The sequence below is a fragment of the Thamnophis elegans genome, chromosome 11 (genome assembly GCF_009769535.1).
Source record: "Thamnophis elegans isolate rThaEle1 chromosome 11, rThaEle1.pri, whole genome shotgun sequence".
Lineage (NCBI taxonomy): Eukaryota > Metazoa > Chordata > Lepidosauria > Squamata > Colubridae > Thamnophis > Thamnophis elegans.
The window spans coordinates 70,387,728-70,412,089 of NC_045551.1; the positions used below are offsets into that span (position 1 = coordinate 70,387,728).

Genomic DNA, 24,362 nt, shown 5'->3' on the forward strand with positions numbered 1-24,362 from the left:
TGAAAACAGAGCATTGAGTTGGGCTGGATGTCTTCATTATCATTCAGCAATTTTTAAACTGTTTCCTTATTTGGGGGTGGGCTTGTTAGCTACTCAATATCACTGCAATCGGAAAGGTAAATAAGTTGGAATAATCACCATCTGATGACAAGTGTCTAGGGACATTTTGGGACGGGCAAAACAGACCTGAGATTGTGCTTCTTGTGCCTGGTGGCGGGAGTAGATAACTGAAGGACTTGGCTTCCAACCCTTGTACTTCCAGACCCCATTATGAATGGTGAGGGATGTGTTGCTGCATTAGGTACGTGTAGTTGTATTCCTGGAGCACAGGAGCTGAAACCAGGCAGCCTGACAAAAGCCCTAACATGTTTCTGTGGGTTCTGCACACATATGTACACATGTATGAATATCCCAAAGAAGCAAGAGCTTGTTGTATGTTGCTATCTAAAAACAGATGGAGACGTGGAAGCCAACTGTTGAAGGTGATGCTAATCTTTCCCCCCAACAGAATCTTCTGGAGGTTCTTCTGCTCCAGCTGAAGGTCAACAGGAGGATGCTGTGCACTCCCCTGGCCAAGAAGAGTTGGTCCCAGAGAAGGAGGAGGCCTTTCCAACTCAACCAAGGCTGCTTGTCTTAGCAAACGGTAGGGCCTCCGTGACCTGGGAAGCTCACAGTTGGGTTACTTTTCAGACGGGAGATCTCCAGAAAATTCTACGGAGTTGGGCAAGACTAGGAATGTGGAAATGCATCCGGGATGGCGCAACGGCCAGGGTGAAAAGCCAAGCTTGTATTCCAAGTCAGTAGGAGCCAACCTTGACTTGAAAGAAACTTGTTAAAAAGTTCTGTATCTCAGAGCCATCAGTGTTTGGCAGTTCCAGAAGTCCCGATTAAACACTCTCGTTGGTTAAACCATCTCTTTCCTATGCAAAGTGAGGGAGGCTGGAGGCAAAGTGCAATTATTACAAGATAACACTTGTGGGGAAGAAAAAGCTTGACAAGAGCATTAAAGTGTATCAGATGTAGAGATTTCAGCGCAAAATACAGAAGCATCGATGCGTTCCAGATAGCAGCAGATACAACCTCTGATGAGTTCGGAGTTGGCACCCTTTATCCTCCAGAGACACAGCAGGAAGCCGAGAGATAACCCCGGGGCTTCATTCCTTTCCCCTTGACTTGCAGCCTGAGAGAAATTCTGAGTTTTCCTACCTGCGATTCAAGAAACCGAGGCTTTCTGGCCTCCCGAAGTTCTTACTTTGGGCTAAAATTGGGGAGGGCTTTTCCTGGTGATGCAGAGAGGAGGATGGCCGTCTTGGGAGGCCTCCACAGAAAGTATTTCTGCACCCCAGGAAAAAAAGATCTCTGTCTTGTTTGGGGTTTTTTTAAAGCCCTCCTCTGCTCTCAAAAGGGTTGATTTGAAAAGGGGGGAAAGGATTGGAAAAGGCTTAAAAGGAGGGAAGTCAGAATAAGAGAGTTGGAAGGGACCTGGGAGGTCTTCTAGTCCAACCCTCTGCTCGGGCAGGAGACCCTCTACCATTCCAGACAAATGGCTGTCCAACATCTTCTTAAAGACTTCCAGTGTTGGAGCATTTACAACTTCTGGAGGCAACTTCTGTTCCATTGATTGTTTTCACTGTCAGTAAATTTCTCCTGAGCTCTAAGTTGCTTCTCTCCTTGATTAGTTTCCACCAGGGATAAAATGCTATCGGTTTGGACCGGTTTGCCCAAACTGGTAGTAAAAATGCTAGCGAAGGTAAGTTGATTTCACCCCTGGTTTCCACCCATTGCTTCTTGTTCTACCCTCAGGTGCTTTGGAGAATAGTTTGACTCCCTCTTCTTTGGGGCAACCCCTGAGATATTGGAAGGCTGCTCTCATGTCACCCCTGGTCCTTCTTTTCATCAAACTAGACATAGCCAGTTCCTGCAACCGTTCCTCATATGTTTTAGTCTCCAGTCCCCTAATCTTCTTTGTTGCTCTTTGCTCATTTCTAGAGTCAGGTTTACATCTATTTATACCAGCATTTCTCAAGCTTGGCAACTTTAAAATGGATGGATTCAGTCGTGGGTTTCTACCGGTTTTGCTACTGGTTGCTCATGCATGCACGCATACCCTCGCAGCACTTCTGCGCATGTGCAGAAGCTTTACTGCATGCGCAGAAGAGTCTGGGTGGGTGGGTGGAGCCTACTGACGCCACCACTACCGGTTTGGCCAAACTGGGAGCAACCCAGTTTTGGGGCTGTTGACCCCAAAATACGGTCCAGCCCCATTTAGATCGGAGTATATGGTGTGCTGTTTTTAAATCTATCTTTTCTTTCCCTGTATGTTATTTTTGGACTGATTTCTGTACTGTAAGCCGCCCGGAGTCCTACGGGATTGGGCGGCATATAAATGTTATTAAACTTGCAAACTTGCAAACCCACCTCTGGGTGGACTTCAAGTCTCAGAATTTCCCAGCCATGAAATTTGGGGGCCTTTTTGCGTCTTTGAATGTTTGCATAACAAATGCTTGTAAATCGACAACTACCTGCATTCTTTTCCAGCTTTGCACACAGGTGTTCCTTACGACCACAACTGAGTCCAAAATTTCTGTCACTAAGCAAGACAGTTAAGTAAGCTGTGCCCCATTTTATGACTGTTCTTGTCTCCGTTGTTAAGTGAATCACTGCAGTTGTTAAGTTAGTAACACGGTTGTTAAGTGAAACTTGTTTCCTTGTTGACTTTGCTTTTCAGAAGGTGGCGAAAGGGGGTTGGGTGGTGCTGGGACACTGCAACCGTCATAAGGACATGCCAGTTGCCAAGCCTCTTGGCTTTTGATCCCCTGACCCCTGGGATGCTGCAAGGGCTGTGGGGAAAAATAGTTATAAGTCACGTTTTTCAGTGCCATTGTAACTTTGAACTGTCACTAAACACAAGGGCTGCCTCTGCATATAAAACCTTAAGAAGATTCACTCATAAATTAAAGGCAATAAATTATGTTTAACTCTTTTTTTTTATTATTTTTGGGGCCAGGCAAGCAAAAACAGAATAAGTTTATTCTTTCTTTTTTGTTTCACATCTTCTAAAATGTTCAAAAAAATCAGTACAGAAGCTGTAAGGCCCCCAACAGGGAAAACGCTCCCCCAAATGCTGTGCACAATTTGCAAGCTTCTTGGCTCCAACGTGGGCAAGAATAAAGGTTGAAAGAAACATTCAAGTTTCAAACCCTTTAAAAATGTGTAAGAAATTTACCTTTGTAAAATGTTCATAAATATATTATATATGAACATATAACATATTTCAGGTAATTAATGAACACAGGCTGGGAGAGCGATTTTCAAATGCTTGGAATGTACAAAACCAACAGGCATTGTAAGAAAAGAGCACATTTTTTAAAAATTCCACCCCCAAAAGTACGTGTCCATAGAACCCTATCTTTAAAAAACCTTTTCGAAGCTTCATTCCTATAAAGTAACTATTTTGAAACCATCTTGTGGTATTACAAAAATATGCTGAATATTGATCTGGAACGGTGTCATCTAATGTGTGTGAATGAACCCAATTGAGGCCAGTTTTTTTCCGGTCAACCAGCCCGAAAATTCAGCCAAAGGAGCTAATTCTATTTTACTGCAAAGTTATCTTAACAGCGCACAAATTTCCCACCTGCAGTTTTCACTGCTGATCAGTTAAGGTGAGCCCTCCCAAAGTTTATTTCTTTGGGAAATAAATTGGGAGCAATTTCTAGGCAAGCAGCTCTTATTTATTACTTACTTATTGATCTATTAAATTTTTGGGCTGCCCAACTTCCCCCTAAGGTGACTCTGGGTGGCTAATAGATTATAAAAAAATATAAATAGAAATTAAAATATTTAAACTATGCTAATTGAAAAGTTTAAAACTACACAAACTCCCTGTGGAGATTCTCAGTCATCCTGGTCAACGGTTGTCTCAAAAGTTGCTTTTTTTCCCCGAAGTTTGTTTTTCCTTGAAGGTGGAACTCAAGAAGCTCCTAGGAGGACAAGCAAAACACCTTCAAGGAAAAACCGAGTCCAAGGCGCCTTTTGAAAGATCCCCAAGGACACCTGTCCATTCCGTTGCAAATGCGGCTCATCGTCCTTAGTGAAATTGCTGAAATGTAGAATGGCTACAAGGCCGGTTCTTGTGTCCAACTTCCTCCTTAATCCTAGTTCCAGAACTAGAACCCTGGTCTTGCTCCGGTTTATGTATCCCTGTTTTCTACTTCCTTATTCCTTATATGTCTCTTGGTCCAGTGGGTCCATCACTTTGGGGATCAGCTCTGGGCCTGGTGGTTCCACGAAGTCATCTTCAAAATCGATGCGTAGCAGAATCGCCATTGTCCGCTCACTTGTGGTGGTTCTGCAGACCTCAGAGGAGGCCCATTTCCTGGCACAGGGGAACATGGGCCTCCTTACTTTGGGACCTCAGCTGGCCACCCTATGCCCACCCACACACCCAAATGAAAGGCTCAACCTCTTGATCCAGGGGTCTGTTTTCCTGTTTCCCCTGAGCTGCTGGGGAAAACAATTCTTTACAAAGGTGCTGACTTGCTTCCCTTTCATTTTCACAGGTGGGGTGTGGGGGGGCTTTTCAATGCAAAAAAGGAATGCTGGAGAGGAAGCTGGGAAGCTCACCGCGGACATCCGTGCTTTTGTTGGTTTTTTAGTGTGTAACAATGCCCCTCCAGAGCAACCTGTCCGACTAGAATTTAGCAAGACGCCCAACGCACATCAACAGATGGCGTGAAAGAAAATATGGAGGAGAGCCGTAGATGCTCCCCTTGTAATGTGCAACAGGGAGGAGGGCTTTTCCACCAGTGATAGATCAGGAAGTTGAGAACTGATTGGATTATGTCCTTTGCATTCTCCGAAGGGTCAACCGGAGGGAAAGACAAAAGGGATTTTCATGTTTTGGGATCAGCAGGAATGAAAACCAGCCTTCCGTTTCGAATGGTTACGTGAAGCCCTGGAACTGTTCTCAAGGAATCCAAAAAAAAAATCTTGCAACAACTCTTTAAAACGCTAGCAAAGTCTCTAGAGAGCTTTCACCGACTTATCCCCCAAACCTAACATTTTCCCAAGGAACATGTGAGGCTTGAAGTCTATCTACAATCGTCAGAACTTTCCCTACATATATTTTGAGTTATTTTGTTTGGATCCTTTTCTCTACCGTAAAAATGCTAATGGGAACACACACATGTAGGGGGATTAATCATCTGCAGTCAACATTTCAGCTCTGCCACATATTTGATATTTTTTCAACCATGAAGAACACCATTCATAGAAGGGGAAAAAAACCCTCTCCATCTTAATGCACAAAGGCCAAAGAGATGAAAGTTTTCTTAGCTCTCACAGAGATGGAAAAAGGATTATTTCGGCTGTCAAATGTTTGGATTTAATATGAACATATTACAGAATGCATGTCCTGATAATTGTTGCAAGTCAGGAAAAGCAATATTTTTTTGTTTTTGTTTTATAAAGAAAAATTAGTATTAAAGTAATGTGTTGAAGGGCTATACAGCTATACATTTTTCTAAGATTTCTCAGGAATTCAGAAAAACAATCTTGAATAATCTTCCTCTATTTTTAATAAGTTAAAATCCTTAAATCTGATGAAAAAATTAAATGTATACATTAATGAACATATGTTAATATCTATAAATAATTTTACAAATATACATGTTAAAATATAATTTTTTAAAACAAAACGAGCCGACAAGATCAAAGAAGACCTTTGCCTAAATCAGTAGGCCCTACTCTGGAAGAATTCTCAACTGGAATAAATCCTTCTTCAGTCTCGCCAGCCGTGTTAATATCAAAGATATTATATACACACAAGAGCTATTTATAGGTATATGCACAATTGTAGGAAACAAAACTTTGTGATTCGTTGAAAGGCAGACTATGGGGTACCCGTAATATCTTTTTTTTTCTCTCTCTCTCCAAGTGTTTGATAATAGATTCCTGGGGAAAATGTATGGACCTCCGTTACAAATATATTTAAACTTTATCTACAAAAAACTCACCCAGAAAATAGCTAAATAAATGTAGCAAATAGCAGAATTTCTGTTTGATGCACATTACAGTTCATAGAAACCCCCTGGAAAGGTTAGCCAAAGTCACTGCTACACACTCATTAACAAATGACACACACGCGCACACCCCAACACACACACACACACACAATTTCCTAGAGCTTGCAACACCTCCAGGCCTTCACGCCTCGTCTTGCCTGCACACACTCACTTACCCAGCCGTTAGTGCAAGAGGCGGCATAGTTCCCACCGCGAGAAAAGGGGAGGCGGCTTTGAAAGAGGCTTAGCGCTCTTGAGAGTGATTAACTCCTCAGAATGGCTTTGAATGCGCCCTTAAGTAGAAGGTGGCGTTTCATATTTATTAAATATAAAACCAGTACTTACTTAGGATTCCCTGCAGGCAACGTAGCTACGGAGCCCTCCCAGAGGGGAGGCGTGTAGGGGTTGCACAAGGGCAACGCTTCCTACCTTCTTTGCACGGGGGGGTTCATTGGTTTTTTTTGTCATTTTCCCACCCACTCCTAGAATTTGCAGGCAGAGAAAACGGGCTCAAAGCCCCCCCCCATCCCCTCCTTTGCCTTTTAAGGTTTCCGGGTGTTTGGCAAGAGAAATCGGAAGGAAGCCCGTTCGGTGTGCCACGGCTTCACGGCCACGCACTGCCCCCCTCCGTGCCGTGGAGCAGAAGGAGGCTCCATTTCCTCCTGGGGATCTCGCTCCGGAGTTCCCATCAGACATACATTCACGAATCTCGTTTTTGAGGCTCAGCCTCTGTCCTCATGTCCTGATGATGCCGTTGGCCTGCGGTTTCGGAAGGCAGGGCTCCTCGGCGAGCAGCTCGTGTGCAAATACGGAGTCATCTCCCGAGGAGCAGGCACTGTGCGTGTCGTGGCCTTTGGGGGAGTACTGCTCGAAGGCCACAGACAGGTCGATGTATTCCTGCAGGGAGGAGAACAACGGCGTGGATATCAGCAAGGAGCGTACACTACACGGTCCTCTTCCCAAGGACTCCTTTTATCTTCCTGGGCAAGAACAAAACTCCACCTCCAGTGGGCGAAATCCCCTGCTCTCCACCCGAGATACTCACGTCCGTGGAGGTCACAGTCAGCACCCGATCCAGGTCTTCGACCAGCTGCTTAAAGGTTGGCCGCTGAGAAGGCACCGCATGCCAGCACTCCCGCATGATCATGTACCTGGGGAAGAGGAGGGGCTGGTCAGCACCGCTGAGGAAGGGGCCCTGGAGAGCCCCCAAGCTCCCCCTCAGCACGGCAAGACTTTGGTCGGCTGCCCAGGGTTTCTACACACGGCAAAAACAAACCCAAAGGGTCCTGACCCTCTAAGAGACCCACGCAAGAATAGGTCTTAGATTTATAACCCTCATGGATGGCAGGAAAGTCCAAGGGAGCCTCCATGTTGGTCCCTCTCCTTGTTTTTCCTCACAACAACCACCCTGTGAGGTGGGCTGGATTGAGAGAGAGGGAGAGAAGGAGGGAGGGAGTCGGAGAAGGAGGGAGGGAGAGGGGGAGAGGGAAAAGGAGGGAGAGAGGGAAAGGGAGAGAGAAGGAAAAAGGGAGAGAGGGAAGGAGAGATAGAGAGAGGAAAAAGAAGGAAAGAGGTAGAGCGGGAGGGAAAAGGAGAGAGAAGGAGAGGGAGTGAGGGAGAGAGGGCAAGGGAGAAAGAGAGGAAAGAGAGAAGGGAGAGAGAGAGAAGGAGAGAGGGAGAGAGAAGGAAAGAGGCAGAGAGGGAAGGAGAGAGGAAAAGAGAAGAGAGGGGGAGGAAGAGGGGGAGAGGGAAAAGGAGGGAGAGGAAAAGGGAGAGAGGAAAAAGGGAGAGGGAGAAGAAGATAGAGAGAGGGAAACGAGAAGAGGGAGAAAGGGAGGGAAAAGGAGAGAGAAGGAGAGGGAGAGAGGGGGAAAGGAGAGAGAGAAGGAGAGAGGGAAAGGGAGAGAGAAGGAAAGAAGGAGAGGGAAGGTAGAGAGAGAAAAAGAGGAGAGGGGGAAAGGAGAGAGAGGGGGGGGAAAAGAGAGGGAGAGAAAGAGAGGGAGAAAGAGTGGGTGAAGGTGAATCGGAGTCTCCTTACTCTCCCCCATTCTTCCGCAGAGCCCCTGGGGCTGAGAAGGAGGGATTGGAGCTGATCAAGAGGATCGTCCAGAAAGGGCCCTAACTCCGCAACTGTTGAAGGCCCCGGAGGGAAGCTACGGCCACGGCTGGCCTGAAGGAGGGCCTTGGCCACGGCTGAGGGAAGCCCACGGAAGGGCCGCCCAAGAGGCTCCATGCTTCTCCACAGAATCTCAGGTGGGCCCACACAGGCTGCCGGGAAACTTGACGGGAGCCTTTAGGCAGCTTTAACGGGCCGCGTCCTCATCTGGCTGCAGAGGCGGAATAGAAGGAGGAGCCCACTTGGGATAAAGCGGAGCTTGGGTCAGGCTGTCTTGGAGACCAGTCCTCCCCTGGGGCAAAGCATCCAAAGACCCTTCTGGTGATCAGAAGACTCTGGATTGAGTTTTGGGTGGCTATAGAGAAGGGAGGGAGGGAGGGGAGAGAAGGGAGAGGGTCGAGGGAGGAGAGAAGGTAGGATGAAAGGAGGGAGGGGGGAGGGAGGGAGGAAGGAAGAAGAGAAAGAAAGAAAGAAAGAAGGAAGGAAGGAAGGAAGGGAAAGAAAGAAAGAAAGAAGGAAAGAAAGAAGGAAGGAAGGAAAGAAGGAAGGAAAGAAAGAAAGAAAGAAAGAAAGAAAGAAATTATGAACAGAAAGAAATTATGAACAGAAAGAAATTATGAACAGAAAATACGGGGGTGAAGGGACTGAATTAACAGGAATCCATTCTGACAGATGGAAAGAAAATGTAGGATATTCTCAGGTGGAAAACTTACAAATCTGGGGTACAGTTGGCGGGCTTGTCCATTCGGTGGCCTTCCTTTAACAGCTTGAAGAGTTCCTCCACCGGGATTCCTGGATAGGGAGACCCTCCCAAAGTGAAGATCTCCCACAGCAGCACCCCAAAGGACCACCTGGAAGCACCAACGTTGAAAAATCCAGTGAAATTTTTTTGGGGGGGAGGAAAGAGAAGAAATCAAAAAGTATCCCCCCCCATCCCGCGAAGCCATGCAAAGGTCACCAATAGTTTGACGACTGAACTTCCTGAATCATATTTTTAAAAAAAACAACCCAAAGACTGGCCAATCCGTTGATGCGGCTGACCAGCAGCTCAAGAGATGCGGCTCCTCTCTTTGATCTCTGGGGAAGCCTCCATGAAGAGCAAGGAATGGAACCACCCCCTTCATTCATGGATTTCAGGATCTCTTCTCTGCATGGCATCACAACGCTTGCCCCGAATGGGTGTTTTGTTCTTTGTTTATTTGAAAACTGCGGGAATTGCTTACACATCACTCTGATGAGTGTAGACACGGTCGAACAAGGCTTCGGGAGCCATCCATTTCACCGGCAGCCGGCCCTGTCATCAGGAACAGGAAAGCAGAAGATGATCCATCAATAATTCCTGTGCCTTACTCCTAACACGCCTTCTGGCCCCCTCTGCTACAAGCGAGTCCAAATAATGTTTAATCCATGGGAGTCCAAACTTGGTGGGGAATTCTGGAAGTTGAAGTCCACAAGTCTTAAAAGTTCCCAAGTTTGGATACCCCTGGTTTAATCAAACCTAATCCCAATTCATCTAATCGTTGTGAAGACGATGATCAATCTACTTGAACCACCATCCACAGTTAATGTATTTGGTGCCACTTTCTTCCAATGAAGGAGGATATTTGTAGCCCAGGGTTGAAATGAAGGCTCACGTTGATGGTTCCAGAGCCTGGCTGTTTCCTTGTAGATGTTTCATTATCTAGTTTGCCCCAAAGGTGTGTTTTGCTTCTCATCCAACTGAAGAAGCTTCTTGAATGAGAAGGAAAATGTCCTCAAGGAAAAACAAAATCAAGATAGAAAGTTGGAGGGGGTGGAAGAAAGAGGTGTATGGAGAGTGGAAGAGGTATATTGGGTTTCTATTTTTTTGGGTATTGTTGACAAGAGGAATTGCTGCAATTATTGTTTAATGTTGTATGGCGTTGGCTATGCACAGTATATATGTGAGTGTATGAAAATGAAAAAATGGAAAATAAAAAACATTATCTATAAAAAAAGGAAAAACAAAATCCAGTTGCCTTTTGAAAAAGCATCTTTGGGACAACCATGACCCGGATGACTGAGAATCTCCACAGACAAATATCCACCGTACTTTTTCAAGTATAAGACGCTCTGAAGTATAAGACGCATCTAGATTTTGGGGAGGAAAACAAGGGAAAAATATCTGCCTCCCAGCAATTTGCCTCCTTGCAACGAACAATACAGACAATATACACTAGCAATAGCAATAGCAATAGACTTATATACCGCTTCATAGGCCTTTCAGCCCTCTCTAAGCGGTTTACAGAGAGTCAGCATATTGCCCCCAACAATCTGGGTCCTCATTTTACCCACCTCGGAAGGATGGAAGGCTGAGTCAACCCTGAGCCGGTGAGATTTGAACCGCTGAACTGCTGATCTAGCAGTAGCCTGCAGTGCTGCATTTAACCACTGCGCCACCTTGGCTCTGTTTATAGTGTTATATTTTGGACTATACTTGTACAGATGCTGTTAAAATTGATGTGCTTTCTGGAAGTATACGTTATTCTCTGCTATTTAAAAGAGTAGCACTTTTTAAAACAATAGAAGGGGGCCTCTTCAGATCAAGCATTTATTTTGAAAAGCTTCTTCGTTTTGTTAAGTTGTCTAGAATAATAATAAAGTAGTCCTTAAAAATAAGTCTAATCATTTGAACCTTCTATAGGCATTTATAGTTGTTGATTTACCTCCTTGCAGCAAACAGCAAACAGCCTGATTAGCACAAGGGAAAAAAAACCTGCCTTCCAGCAATTTGGGGAGCAAACAGCAAGTTTCACTTTCAATTTCCTCCGATCATCAGCTGTTGCAGGCTGCAGGAATTGCTATAGCTTGCAAGCCACCACCCCCACCCCCCTCGCTGCAAAGAGGTAAATTGCTGGGAGTCAGAGGCCAAAGGGTTGGGGCCGGTGGGTGGGTGGGGCTACATTCAGTGTATAAGATGCACCCAAATTTTCACCCTCTTTTAGTGGGGAAAAGGTGCGTCTTATACTCCGAAAAATACGGTGGTTTGGACAATGAAAGGCCTACAAGAAAACACTCCTCACAACCTTCTCCCTCGTAAAATAAACCCAAGACTGGTTGCAAGATCAATTGACCCATCTTCTTCCTATCTGTCTCTCTTCTGGCCTGTCCTCTTACCAAACTCCAAATCTTTTACGTGTCCCTAACATCTGCACCATCCTGGCTTTATTTGACAAATAAGGTAAGATCTGGAGACAAAAATCAGTTGACTGCAATCAGAGAAAGTATTGTAAGCATTGACATGTATGTATGTATGTATGTATGTATGTATGTATGTATGTATGTATGTATGGATGGATGGATTTCTATGTATGTATATAAAATTCTTCTTTCAACTTTCAACTTTAATAAGATTTGTATGCCACCCACTCCCTTGGGACTCTGGGCGGCTCACAGCAAAAGTAAAACATTTAAAAATTTTAAAAATTTAAAAATACGATTATTAAAATTAGTACAACATCCATTCAATCAGGTGGGGCTGGATATTAATCAACAGCTTCTTGTAGGAAGATAAGATTTACTGGGCAGAGCAGGAATATTCTCTGGCCTCCTGGATCCAGATGGAAATGCTGACTCATCATGAGATCTCCTGCCTAGGGTGAAAACCCAAGTAGATTTCACCAACAATCTGGTAACCTACCTAATCTCACCCAAACTTTTAACAAATCTACAATAAAAGGAAACAAGATGAATATTCCATAATGATTAGAAAGACTTTCACCTCATAAGTCCTAGTTGGTATTACTTCAGAGATGTTTGATCAATGAATAATTTGTTTATTGAATAAATAAAACTATTTTGGAGCTCTCCGGTTTACCCTCCCTTGATAGGGGGGGCTCTCCGTTTTGGCTGGTGATTCTGGGAGTCCCCATTTCAGCACATCTGGATGGACAATGACCAGAATTCTCCCACACACACACACACACTTTTTTTTAAAAGGAAATTGTCCACTTACATTAGTTGTTTTTTTGTAATAGTCGATGTTATGGACGTCTCTGGCTAGGCCAAAGTCCGCTATCTTCATCACGTGGTCTTCCGTGACCAGAACATTTCTGGCAGCTAGGTCCCGGTGAATGCACTGCAAAGAAATAGTTTATAAATCATGCACGGATTGAAATGTTGTTTAAAAAAGTTATAACGGATACTCGGATCAATAAACAGCTATATTCTTCATTACAAATCCGAAAAAGAAATCTTTTTAAATTCCTTGTACTTTGGAGTATAAATTGGCTTCAGCAACACCGAGACTTTCAATTGAGTAGCAGCTCTTTGTATCTTGTTTGTAACTCTATGAAGTCCTCTGCTTACAAGAGTTCATTTAGCAATGGTTCAAAGTTACAAACAGCACTGGAAAAAGTCACCTTTCACATGAGATCATTGCAGCATCCCGCATTGTCACGTAATCAAAATCCAGCCGCTTGGCAACTGACCCGTACTTATGACGGTCGCAGTGTCCCGGGGTCCACTTTTGCGACCTTCTGACAAGCAAAGTCAGTGGGGAAGCCAGATTCGCTTAACAACGGGGTTACAAACTTAACAACTGCGGAGAGTCACTTAACAAGCGTGGCAAGAAAAGTTGGGAAAAAACGAGGCACAATTCAGTTAGCAACCGTCTCCCTTAGCAACGTAAACTTTGAGCTCCATTTTGGTTGTAAGACGAGGACTAAGAATTTCTTTTGTTGGAGATGCATTAAAAAAAAACAACCCTCTGAATCTTCCTTGTTCCATCTGATTTGATCTCCGAATTACTGGATTTTCCAGGCAGGAATAACATCTTATTAGGCCAGAAGATTTATAGGGAAGTCCCTCAATGTTAAAGATGTTATTGTTACGTTGAATGATGTTCCAAAACTCTGGAATTTGACTGTCTTTGAGGACTTATGGTTATGCTCAGACTGGGGCATTGCCAAAAGAATTATTTTGAGAAAATACGGATAATGGATCTGGTTGTTGTTTAGTTTTTAAAAAGGCAATTTTCCCCAATAAATAGAAAATGAAGCAATGTGTTTCCCGTTGACCCAGATTTCACAATATTTTACAATAGAGCAATTTCATCATTGTTCTATTTAACAATAAAGGGCCTTATTTTTCTGTATAGCTTTGTGAAATATAAGCAACATATTTAAATCCTTATTTCTTTTCAGCTTCCTTCTTTCTTTTCTGTTTATATTTTTCTTATAATTTAGTAGTTTTCCGCTTTTTCATTGTTGTGGATTTTTTAAAATCCAGTTGCCAACGTGAAGAACTCTTGCTTGAATCCCCCCCACCTCCGTTATGAGAGGAGCAGATGATCCCCCTTTGCTTATGAATCAGATCAAGAGGACCAAGGCAACTCCTGAACCAGTTAATCCAGAGATCCCATTAAGGAAAAGCCTCTAATGCCAGTGAACCCATGAACAGTCCTTCCAGCTCTCCTTAAACTTACCTTTCTCCAGAATTTATTCATTACTTCCATACAGGTAGTCCTCGACTTATGATGGCCTTGGGACTAGAACTCCCGTTACTAAGAGAAGCAGTTTTTAAGTACAACTGCATCATTTAGCAATACCAATTCTGCAGTCCTCGTTGCCATTGTTACCCAAATGCCACCGTCACAAGGCGAGGCGACTTCCCGCAGGCTTTCCACAATCCAAATCTGTGGGGAAGCCGGCAGGAAGTCACAAGTCCCAGGCAGGTAATGGGTGCTGCCCGACGGGAGAGGGAGGGAGGTAGGGGCAGGGAAGGATGTGAAGGGGTGCATGAGGAACGGATCAGAGAGGACGAGGGGCATGGATGGTGAAGCGCAACATGGGTGCGAGGGGGTCTTCAAGGCGCAGATCAGGGAGGGTGTGAGAGGCGTGGGCGAGGGACAGCGTGAGGGTCGGTGTAAGCTGTGGGTTGGTGGGATGCACAAAGGGGTGCACTACAGGTGAGGGAGGGTGCAGGAGGCATGGCGCAGGTTGGGGTGGGTGCATAGGAATGGAAGGTGGCCCAGGACAGGTGTGGTGTGGGTCAGGTGTGCGAGTGGCACTAAGGCAGAGGGGCTGCGTGAGGGCGTCTTGCTGGGGAAGCTGGCAGGGAACGGTGACCGTGTGGTGGAGAGGTCCTGGCACCGGTTGTACATGCAATTGCCAAGCATCCAGATGGCAATGGTGTTCCACAAGGTGCGGGGAGGTCCGGAGTACCTGTCTAGGCTCTTCAACCTCAATTTTGTTTCAGGCATCTGGCCGTGAAATTAATTAATTCCGGTTAATTTTTCTCGCTCTCTCCAAGGCGCAGTAGACACCCCATACTTTGTGCGTCCTTCCTTTCAGTTAACCAAGGGAATAAAATATATCATCTTCAAACCAACTTTTAGCCGTTCCATCTCCAAGACGGAACTTTGCATGCTAATTGCCTTCCAAATAAATATCATTTCAGCTTCTTCTAGAGCAGTGTTTCTCAACCTTGGCAACTTGAAGATGTCCGGACTTCAACTCCCAGAATTCCCCAGCCAGCATTCGCTGGCTGGGGAATTCTGGGAGTTGAAGTCCAGACATCTTCAAGTTGCCAAGGTTGAGAAACACTGTTTTAGAGTCTCCTTATCTCCCCTTCCATCCGGCCCAATGTTATTCTTCTCTTCCTTAATACAGCCTGGAGCCTTTGCTCCACGTTCCCCACATAAGCCACCTTTACTAGTCTCTTGTGTGAGCCTACTTTCCCCAAATGCTTCGCTACTCACCTTTTGAGAAGCCAGATACTCCATCCCTCGGGCCACCTGGTAGGCGCAGGAGACTAAGTCCTTAAAGGCCAGCTGTTCCTCAGGCATCTTGCAGGTATCAAAGGAATAATCCATGCCGGGTAGGCGACGAGCTCTCAGATATTCCCTTAGATTCCCCTTGGAGGCATATTCCACAAGGACGTAGAGAGGACCTGAAGGAAACAGCCCATTCTTGTTTGACGTTGCCCTCTCATTTCCCTCTTAACTTTCCTGGCAGCTTCCTACTCACTTTAGGACTGTTTTGTCCTTTCGTTCGGGTTCTAGAAGAGAGGGGCTTCAGTTCCACCCCAGATGCATTCACCTTGGGAGGAAGAGGAGCTGCACCCTAACACTTTAGCAAGGTGACATGGGCTGGGTGAAGATGGAGATGGTTCAAATTACAGGCATCAAGGATCAAGCTGGAAGCCACTCATCAGAAAGGAAGCCCGATGCCCACACCGTGGCAGGAACTTCTAAGCCAATGAAGGTTCACTGACTAACCCAAGGCCTACTCTTCATGGTTGCCCTGAGGAGGTCTTCTTTGAAGGGCCACCTGCGTAGTCAGCAGAGATGCCTTCCTGAACACCCACTCAGCTTCCAATTCAGAGAGTGGAAAGTCTGAGCTCATGTGGGAACTCCCACCCGTAGAGCTCTACCTGTGAGGTTTCCCCATGCAGGTGTTTCTCCAGATGAGAGTGACTTTGAAGAGGCAGAATTCACCTCGTTGGAGGACCTCAACGGGAGAAAGCAAAAAGCAAGGACACCGGGGGATATGAAGAGGTGCAAAGAGGCCCAGACTGAGCAGATACCTGACTAGTTTTAGAATAGAATAGAATAACAGAGTTGGAAGGGACCTTGGAGGTCTTCTAGTCCAGCCCCTTGCTCAACAGGAAACCCTATACTGCTTCAGACAAATGGCTATCCAACATCTTCTTAAAAACTTCCAGTATTGGAGCATTCACAACTTCTGAGGCAACTTCTGTTCCACTGGTTAATTGTCCTCACTGTCAGGAAATGTCTCCTCAGTTCTAAGTTGCTTCTCTCCTTGATTAGTTTCCACCCACTGCTTCTTGTTCTACCCTCAGGTGCTTTGGGGAATAGCTTGACTCCCTCTTCTTTGTGGAGATATTGGAAGATTGCTATCATGTCTCCCCTGGTCCTTCTTTTCATTAAACTAGACCTACCCAGTTCCTGCAACCGTTCTTCATCTGTTTTAACCTCCAGTCCCCTAATCCTCTTGGTTGCTCTTCTCTGCACTCTTTCCAGAGTCTTCACATCTTTTTTACATCATGGCGACCAAAACTGGATGCCATATTCCAAGTGTGGCCTTGTTACCAAGGCCTTATAAAGTGGTATCAACCCTTCACTTCTCTTTACCCAAAGCCCCACAGCCGCCTGTTTTAGGAACGTACCATCCTGCGTGCAAGCCCCCAGGAGATTAATAATATTTTTGTGCTTCCCGATCATCTTCATCATTTCCATTTCTGAGACCAGGTCAGAGAGATCTTTGTCTGTGGCGTCATCTGCAGAAGAGAGGAGAAAGGCAGCCATGAGGGGAAAGCATTCCTGCCCTGTTCCACCCTGAGAGTTTAGTTTGCAGGTCAACCAGATCCCCACGCTTGGCCGTCATTCTGCCCTATTCCTGGTTTTAGGGATCAGGGATTCTTCCCTCCACCTTCCCTCCAATTCTGGACAACACAGGGTGTTTTCAAACACAGACGTCTGATATTTTGCTGGTTCCCGTCCAGACCAGGTCAAGGGACCCATCCGGAAGTTCTCCAGAAGTGAGGCCCTTTCTGCTTCAGAGATGGAGTGGGAGGGGACTTCCCACTTTCCCGGAACGGCATTTCTAAGCCAACCTTCCCCCCCCCCCCCATTAGAATGGGAAGAGAGGCCGTTGAAGAACTGAGAGGTGGAACTGTCCTTGACTTACGACCACAATTGAGCCCACCACTTCTGTTGCTAAGCAAGACAGTAGTTATCTGATTTGTGCCCCCATTTTATGACTTTTATTGACACTGCAGTTATGTGGTCATTAGTTGAATCGTGTGACTTTGCTTGTTGGGAACCAGTTGGGAAGGACACAAAGGGGATCACATGACCCCATGCGGGTGAAGCCGGGGAGGAGAACCAACCGGGATGAGAAGTCAGAGGTGCCATGAAGAGGCTCATGAAAGCACCCCTGTCCTTGCATCTCAGGCCTTCGTTACCTTTCAGCATCTTGACGGCTACAGTCACAGGCTGGCTTGGTTTCTCCTTGTCGATGCCCATGGCTTCAGCCATCACCACTTGACCGAAACAGCCTTCGCCCAGCGGCTTCCCCAGAGTCAAGCTGAAAGGCAAACCAGCCGGAAGGTGAGCGTGGAGCAGGCAGAGATAGCGGAAGAGCGAGGAAGCCGACACCTCAAAGCCACGCCCCAATCCGGCTTCCTCACCGAGATCTCGCCAATTCCCATTTGGGATCTGCTGGCAGCTCCAACTCGGAGACGTTGGCCAGCATGGCGCCCTCGCTGGAGGAGAGGCGGGTGATCCTCACCAGAGGCGTGTTGGAGTTCATGGATGAGTTGGACTCCAGGGACACCTGCTTGGGTAGAGCAAAGGAGCGGTTACTGGCAACAGCCTCTCGCAGGGGGGTGGGGGGGCAGCCCAAGTGGCCGGGGGGGGGGGGGGGGAGCCTCCGTGAGCCCCAGGTTGATTCCAAAGATAGATTGGAAACCTTGACGGGAAGCCACTCAGGGCCTCCTCCAAGACCCTGGCTTTCCAAAAAGACTTTGGGGTTGAATCAGTTTCATTCCTGGGAATTTATTCTAATGAGGGTAGCACATATATATCTAGATCTAGATCTACATATCTATCTATGTATTTAGTGTCACAACCCCTGGTATGCCCAAATATGGGAGGAGGCATACTGCTTCCTATCTCTGCCAATCGGCTCGTCACAAGAGACCATCCAGACAGAAACCCAATATTTTTACTGTTGCCTTTATTACATTTGTGTTGTATTTGTCTCCTTTTATTTATTTATCAGCACAAATACAACCTATCTATCTATCTATCTATCTATCTATCTATCTATCTATCTATCTATCTATCTATCATCTATCCACCTACCTACTTACTTACCTACCTACCTACCAGTGGTGGGTTTCAAAAATTTTTGGGACCTCTTCTGTAGGTGTGGCCTGCTTTCCGGGTCCACTGGTGGAACCTCTTCTAACCAGTTCGGTAGATTTGACGGACCGGTTCTACCGAATAGGTGCGAACTGGTAGGAACCCACCTCTGCTACCTACCTACCTACCTTCCTACCTTGCCTGCTCCTGCAAAACAGTAATTGTCTCTGGAATTTAACTTGGTTGCAGTATAGAGCAGTAGTACTATAACCCTTCCTGTGATCTTCAGGCAGCCTTGAACCATGTTGGTTTATATTTGGCATGGAGAAACAGCAGCTTTCTTTCTATCTGTCTGTGTGTGTCTTCTCTCTCTTTCTAGCTTGCTCACTATCACGCTTTCTTTCTTTCTTTCTCTCTGTCTGTCTGTGTGTGTGTTTCTTGCTTGCTCTCTCTCTCTCTCTCTTTCTTCTTTCTTTGTCTCTCTCTGTCTCTCACTGTCTCTCTGTCTGTCTCTTTCTTGCTTGCTATCTCTCTTTCTTTCTTCCTTCTTTCTCTCTCCCTCTCTCTCTGTGTCTCTCTGTCTCTGTCTCTTTCTTGCCTCCAAGGTGGCGCAGTGGTTAAATGCAGCACTGCAGGCTACTGCTAGATCAGCAGGTCAGCGGTTCAAATCTCACCGGCTCAGGGTTGACTCAGCCTTCCATCCTTCCGAGGTGGGTAAAATGAGGACCCAGATTGTTGGGGGCAATATGCTGACTCTCTGTAAACCGCTTAGAGAGGGCTGAAAGGCCTATGAAGCGGTATATAAGTCTAACTGCTATTGCTATCTATCTATCTATCTATCTATCTATCTATCTATCTATCTATCTATCATCCTATTGATCTATGTCTGTCTATCTATCTATCTATCTATCTATCTATCTATCTATCTATCTATCTATCTATCTATCATCCTATTGATCTATGTCTGTCTGTCTGTCTGTCTGTCTGTCTGTCTGTCTGTCTGTCTGTCTGTCTGTCTATCTATCTATCTATCTATCTATCTATCTATCTATCTATCTATCTATCTATCTATCTATCTATAGAGATGGCGCAGTGGTTAAATGCAGCACTGCAAGCCACTTCAGCTGACTGCTATCTGCAGTTCAGCGGTTCTAATCTCACCGGCTCAGGGTTGACTCAGCCTTCCGTCCTTCCGAGGTGGGTGAAATGAGGACCCGGATTGTTGTTGGGGGCGATATGCTGACTCTCTGTAAACCGCTTAGAGAGGCCTGAAAGGCCTATGAAGCGGTATATAAGTCTCACTGCTATTGCTATTGCTATTGCTTTCTGTTTCTCTCTCTCTGTCTGTCTCTCTCCCTTCCTTCCTTCCTTTCTCTCTCTCTCTGTCTGTATCTCTCCCTCTTTCTTCCTTCTTTCTTTCTCTCCCTCTTTCTCTCTCTGTCTCTCTGTCACTGTCTCTCTCTTCCTTGCTTGCTCTCTCTCTCTCTCTTTCTTGCCTCCTTTATGTGGACTTCAATTCCCAGAATTCCTGAGCCAGCAGACAACAAATGTTAGGACCCCAGAAACAGCAAAGCTAAAATAAATCCATATTCTCCATAAAACGAAGCTTTATGGTAACCCCAGAGGTGGTATTCAGCAGGTTCTGACCAGTTCTGGAGAATCGGTAGTGGAAATTTTGAGTAGTTTGGAGAACTGGTAAATACCGCCCCTGGCTGGCCGCGCCCCATCTATTCTCTGCCTCCCGAGTCCCAGCTGATCGGGAGGGAAAGGGGATTTTGCGGTATCCTTCCCCTGCCACGCCCACCAAGCCACGCCCACAGAACCAGTAGTAAAAATATTTGAATCCTGCCACTGAGTAACCCGCTTAAATCCTTCTCTAACGTCTAAACAGCCAGGAGGAGGCGGGGGGGGGGCATAAGGAATAGAGGGGAACAGAGATCTTGTATCTACTTTCTGTTACCTGTCTCTTGAGGGGGAACTTGGAGACTTTCTGGACTGCGGAGGCGTTCATGGCTTTTTTGGCCGGCCTTTTAATTTTATAAATCATCACCATCACGGCCACCAGGATGGAAAGCGCGAAGGCGACCCCGTAGCTGAGGATGCCTGCGTAAAACGAGCTGGAATCCTTTCTTGCAACCCGTTTTTCTGCTGCAGGAGGAGAGAGGCACACATTAGGAAGCAGAATAATGGCAGCCTAACCATATTCGTTTCAGCACAGATCATCCCCAATCTAAAACACACAATTGCAAAAAAAAAAATGCACGAAATGGCTGCCATCTCCAGATTCCGTTAAATTTGGGGAAGAACCCTGGTGCAAAAGGGTTTTCAGCAAATGAGACACGAAGGTCTCTTTTCCGAAAATCGGACAGCTTTCTCCGCCAGATCCTTTATTTGGGAGCCGCCGTTTAAATACCGAAACAACACACGTGTTGACACCCAAGTGTCATTAACACGCACAGCAACGCCAAACAAACGTGTGTTAAAAGAGCAATGCTGGAGTGCAAAATTTCATTTCGTGTTGCAGCACTAAGCGTTCCTGGGATGAGCTGGCAGCCAACGGGCTTTGTGGAGTTGGGGCCGAGAGTGGCATTGTTTCATTTGGGGTTGTGTGATTCATTGGCGCAAAGGGTGAAAGTTCCTCCCCGCCAAGAGACACCCCAAGGCAGAAGGAGGGGGGGGTGAGCCAGCAGGCCCTTCGTCAGGTCGACCTTGTGAGAAATCGACCACGGACGCTGAGAGCCACAAGTGACTCACAAGCCTCCCAGAAGGCGGCTTGTGTTTTCCAAATTAAACGAGGGCGCAATTCAGCCAGTGAAAGTTGGAATCCAGTCACAGGAAACCACTCCACAGACGGAGCATGGAAACGCCTTCAGAAACGCCCCAGCTTGTAAGTGGTGTGAAACAAAGGCGTTCGGACTTCTCGGAGTCCCCCAGGAGGGACCCAAAAGTCACAAGGGCCTTTGCAGCGGTTCAGCTGAATCCAGGCAGCCTCCCTCTTCTCACACACTTGTGGCGGTCTAAACATCAGTGCTGCACCCACAACAGTTCCGAAAGGGGCACCACCAGGGCTCCCCAGCTGGAGAAAGGCTAATAGTTCAGACTTACTCCAGAATAGAAATGTGCTATTTTGTAGGCAGTTGCATGGAATGAAATGTGTTTTTGGTCACTGAAGATGATCGTTTTGTCCTGAAACGCAAGGCGCATCTCCCGCTCAAGAGCTGCACCTTGGCGCAAGAGGGCTCTCTGCCCTTTAAGAGGCAAAAGGGGGAAAGGAGACCAAGCAGAAATACCTGGTAATACCGTCAGCCAAGCAGAGTGATGTGAATAACCAATAGAATTCCCCGCCAGGCAAGTATATTCCCCAGCGTCTTCAAAAGTAACATTGTGCAAGGAGAGAATTTCTAGCTCTTTATCCGTTTTGTTAACACCTGCTGTCTACGGAGGAAAGAAGAACAAAAAAAAAAACAGAGATAGGAAGGAGGGAAGGAAGAAGGAGAACAGGATAAGCAAAATTCCCAGAAAAGATCACCCAGACAAATTTCCAAAGCAGAGGGCGATCGGAAGGGCCTCCGGGGCCTCTCCGGCTCCCCTTCCACAACCAGAGTTGGCTTCCAAAGCGGCCAGCTCCCTTCACCAGCCTCTTGACTCTGTCCCACTAAGGATGCATGCAGGCCAAAGCCTCCAAGTGAAAAATCCCCTTCACAATATGACTGTCTCTGGGGGGAGGGCGAGGAGGGGGACGGAGGGGCCGAGAAGAGGGAGAGAAGCAGCCGAGGCAAGCAGGGGGGACCCAAGGCCACTGGGCAAACGGGGGCTTCTTCACCAGAGAAAAGCTTTCCCTTTTTTCATTTGCAGAATTCGCCCAGAGATTGTCCGTCCCCCCACCCACCCCTCCATCCAGAAAACCCTGGCTCCTCTTAGATCTCTTAGGAAGCTTTCAGTACATTCCCTGGCCCGGGGTTTTTTTGGGCGGGGGGGGAAGCCTGTGAAAACGAGGAAGGCCTTCGAATGGCCTGGCCTTGGTTGCAAAGGACCCAACGGGGGTGCCTGGCCATCGTGAGAAGAGGCGGCGGAGAACTTGACCAGGCGAAGAGCCGGTTAATCACGCAACCAGGAGGAGGAGGAGGAGGAGGGGGGGGAGGAGCTTCAAAGACAGTCATGAATGTGGGGATTTTTCTGAGCGAATGATTCATAAAAGCGTTTCGGTTATTCTGAGCGTGAGGGAGAAGGAAAGGCAAAGCCGTCATCTCAGAGACGCAGAGGAAGGGGAGTGGGGGGGGGGAGAAGCACCCCAGGAGGACCCAGAGATGGGGAAGGACGAGCAGTTGGAAGCCTTTTATTCCCCGGTCTGGTTCGTGCAGCTGCGAAGCCTCTGGGACAGAGTGGAGGAATTACCTGCTTCTGGTTTGTGAATGTGGAGCCAAAATGATTTTTCGGCTCTGCCTATGAAATTGTTGGCTCTACAAAGATATTCGCCTTCGTCTTGTTGGGTCACATTGAATAGATTTAGGTTAACATCGGCTTCAGCGTTTTTACTGACGCAAGACTGCGGACAGACAAAAACTTGAACTTCAGTAACCCAACAATCTCTCTCCGTCACACGTCAGGCAGGCAGGCAGACAAGGGCTGGCTAGCTTCTCCCTCCGCCTGGCCTCACTTTTTGGAAGAACTTCCGTGTTGGAAGAGGACGGCTCCTTCTCTTGGGGCATGAGTCCACCTTGAATAGCAATAGCAATAGCAGTAGACTTATATACCGCTTCATAGGGCTTTCAGCCCTCTCTAAGCGGTTTACAGAGAGTCAGCATATTGCCCCCAACAATCCGGGTCCTCATTTTACCCACCTCGGAAGGATGGAAGGCTGAGTCAACCCTGAGCCGGTGAGATTTGAACCGCTGAACTGCTGATCTAGCAGTAGCCTGCAGTGCTGCATTTAACCACTGCGCCACCTTGGCTCTTGACGCTTGAAGCTCTCTCTCTGTCTCTCTCTCTCTCTGTGTGTGTCTCTCTCTGTCTCTCTCTCTTTCTCTCTCTCTCTCTGTCTCTCTCTGTCTCTCTCTCTCTCTCTGTCTGTCTCTCTGTCTCTCTCTCTCGGGAGACGGTGGGTGGGTCCCCTGCTTGGACCCATCCAGGAGGAAAGGCCCACCTTCTCTCCATGCCGGGGGGGTCTCACTGCCCCAGGGATTTTATCCCTAAGAAAATTTCCCCCAACCAGAATCTGCCTTTTGATCTCTTGGGTCCAATTTCTTTTTTTTCAAATCCTGCGCTCTACCACAAGGGAGAACTGGTCTTGATGCTCTTCTTTGAGGGGTCTTATTAGACATCTGAAGGGGGATATCCTAACCCCCCCCCCTCCAACTTCTCTTTCCAAGGCTTAGCAGGCCAACCCGACTCTCCAATCTCCTTCCACAGCCGTCCATGTCTACCCTTCTCTTACCCTCCACTGTCGTTCTCCCTATGTCACTGATCAATTCTTAGGCTGCAATCTACAGGCATTTACTGCATGATCTATTAAAGCAGTTAGTGGCCTAAAGAATGAGCAACACTTTATTCTTGCAAAATTTATTCTTGCTAAAGTAACAGGGATAGAATTCAAGGTGCTGACAGAACCAATGGCCTGTTCAGGAGCTTCTTAAAGCATCGATGCCAGGCAATCTACATGAAATGATCAACAAATCGTCCTTTCCCCCCCCCCCTTTTTTGAAGATCTAAAGGACATTCTGTATTCTGTATTCTCCAATGTCTGCAATTTCTCTATTCAGAGATCAATTCATCCATGGACCAATGACAGAAGCCAGCAAGGCAGTGCATGGCTTTGCTAAGGAGCCACAGCCAGTGTTTTTTCCAAAAGCCGCCTCATCTGGCTACTCGTGTGAAATCTGGTCGTGAAAAATGAAGATGGGGAGGCTAAAGTATTGGGAAACAGCTGCCCTCCTCCCCACCTATGCAGATAATCCTTATATTAATTCTAAGGGATGATTATCTTCCTTATAACCAAGCAGTCATATCTTCATCACGCCAAACAGGTTCACGATAAGAACTCAGGTTTACATCAAGCCTTTGCCAGAGGAGCTTATCCAAAAATCAGCTGGACTTCCTTGGGTTTCTTTTTTCCTTGAAAACTTTTCACTTCTCATCCAAGAAGCCTCTTCAGTTCTTTCCATTGTCAAGGGGAAAAAAACCCAAGGAAGTCAAGTTGACTATGGGAAAAGCACCTCTGGGACAATCAGGGGCCCTGATGATGGGACAAGCTCCGTGGACGTCAAACCTTTCCCAATTTGGGGTCCTGTCTCTCAGGCATGGTTACATGGACAGCTCCTCTGCAGGATTAAACCCT

At 46.6% G+C, this 24,362-nt stretch overlaps 1 protein-coding gene across 6 annotated transcripts in view; it reads right to left on the reverse strand.

The window, feature by feature from the left end:
- Positions 1 to 4,585: 4,585 nt before the first annotated feature.
- Positions 4,586 to 24,362, reverse strand: part of LOC116514993 (fibroblast growth factor receptor 3-like) — a 67,638-nt gene continuing 47,861 nt past the window's right edge. Inside the window, exons 7-17 of one of the 6 annotated variants that reach the window (XM_032226867.1) lie at positions 21,319 to 21,463; positions 19,989 to 20,176; positions 17,353 to 17,498; positions 17,128 to 17,249; positions 16,330 to 16,440; positions 14,900 to 15,090; positions 12,155 to 12,277; positions 9,405 to 9,475; positions 8,895 to 9,032; positions 7,111 to 7,216; positions 4,586 to 6,962 (exon numbers count right to left, since the gene is read on the reverse strand). In XM_032226867.1, coding sequence (XP_032082758.1) covers positions 6,801 to 6,962; positions 7,111 to 7,216; positions 8,895 to 9,032; positions 9,405 to 9,475; positions 12,155 to 12,277; positions 14,900 to 15,090; positions 16,330 to 16,440; positions 17,128 to 17,249; positions 17,353 to 17,498; positions 19,989 to 20,176; positions 21,319 to 21,463 — 1,503 coding nt within the window. In that variant the 3' untranslated portion in view covers positions 4,586 to 6,800. Of the gene's footprint in view, positions 6,963 to 7,110; positions 7,217 to 8,894; positions 9,033 to 9,404; positions 9,476 to 12,154; positions 12,278 to 14,899; positions 15,091 to 16,329; positions 16,441 to 17,127; positions 17,250 to 17,352; positions 17,502 to 19,982; positions 20,177 to 21,318; positions 21,464 to 22,423; positions 22,575 to 24,362 lie in introns of all 6 variants that reach the window. The other 5 variants (XM_032226866.1, XM_032226865.1, XM_032226864.1 and 2 more) reach the window with 5 other exon arrangements.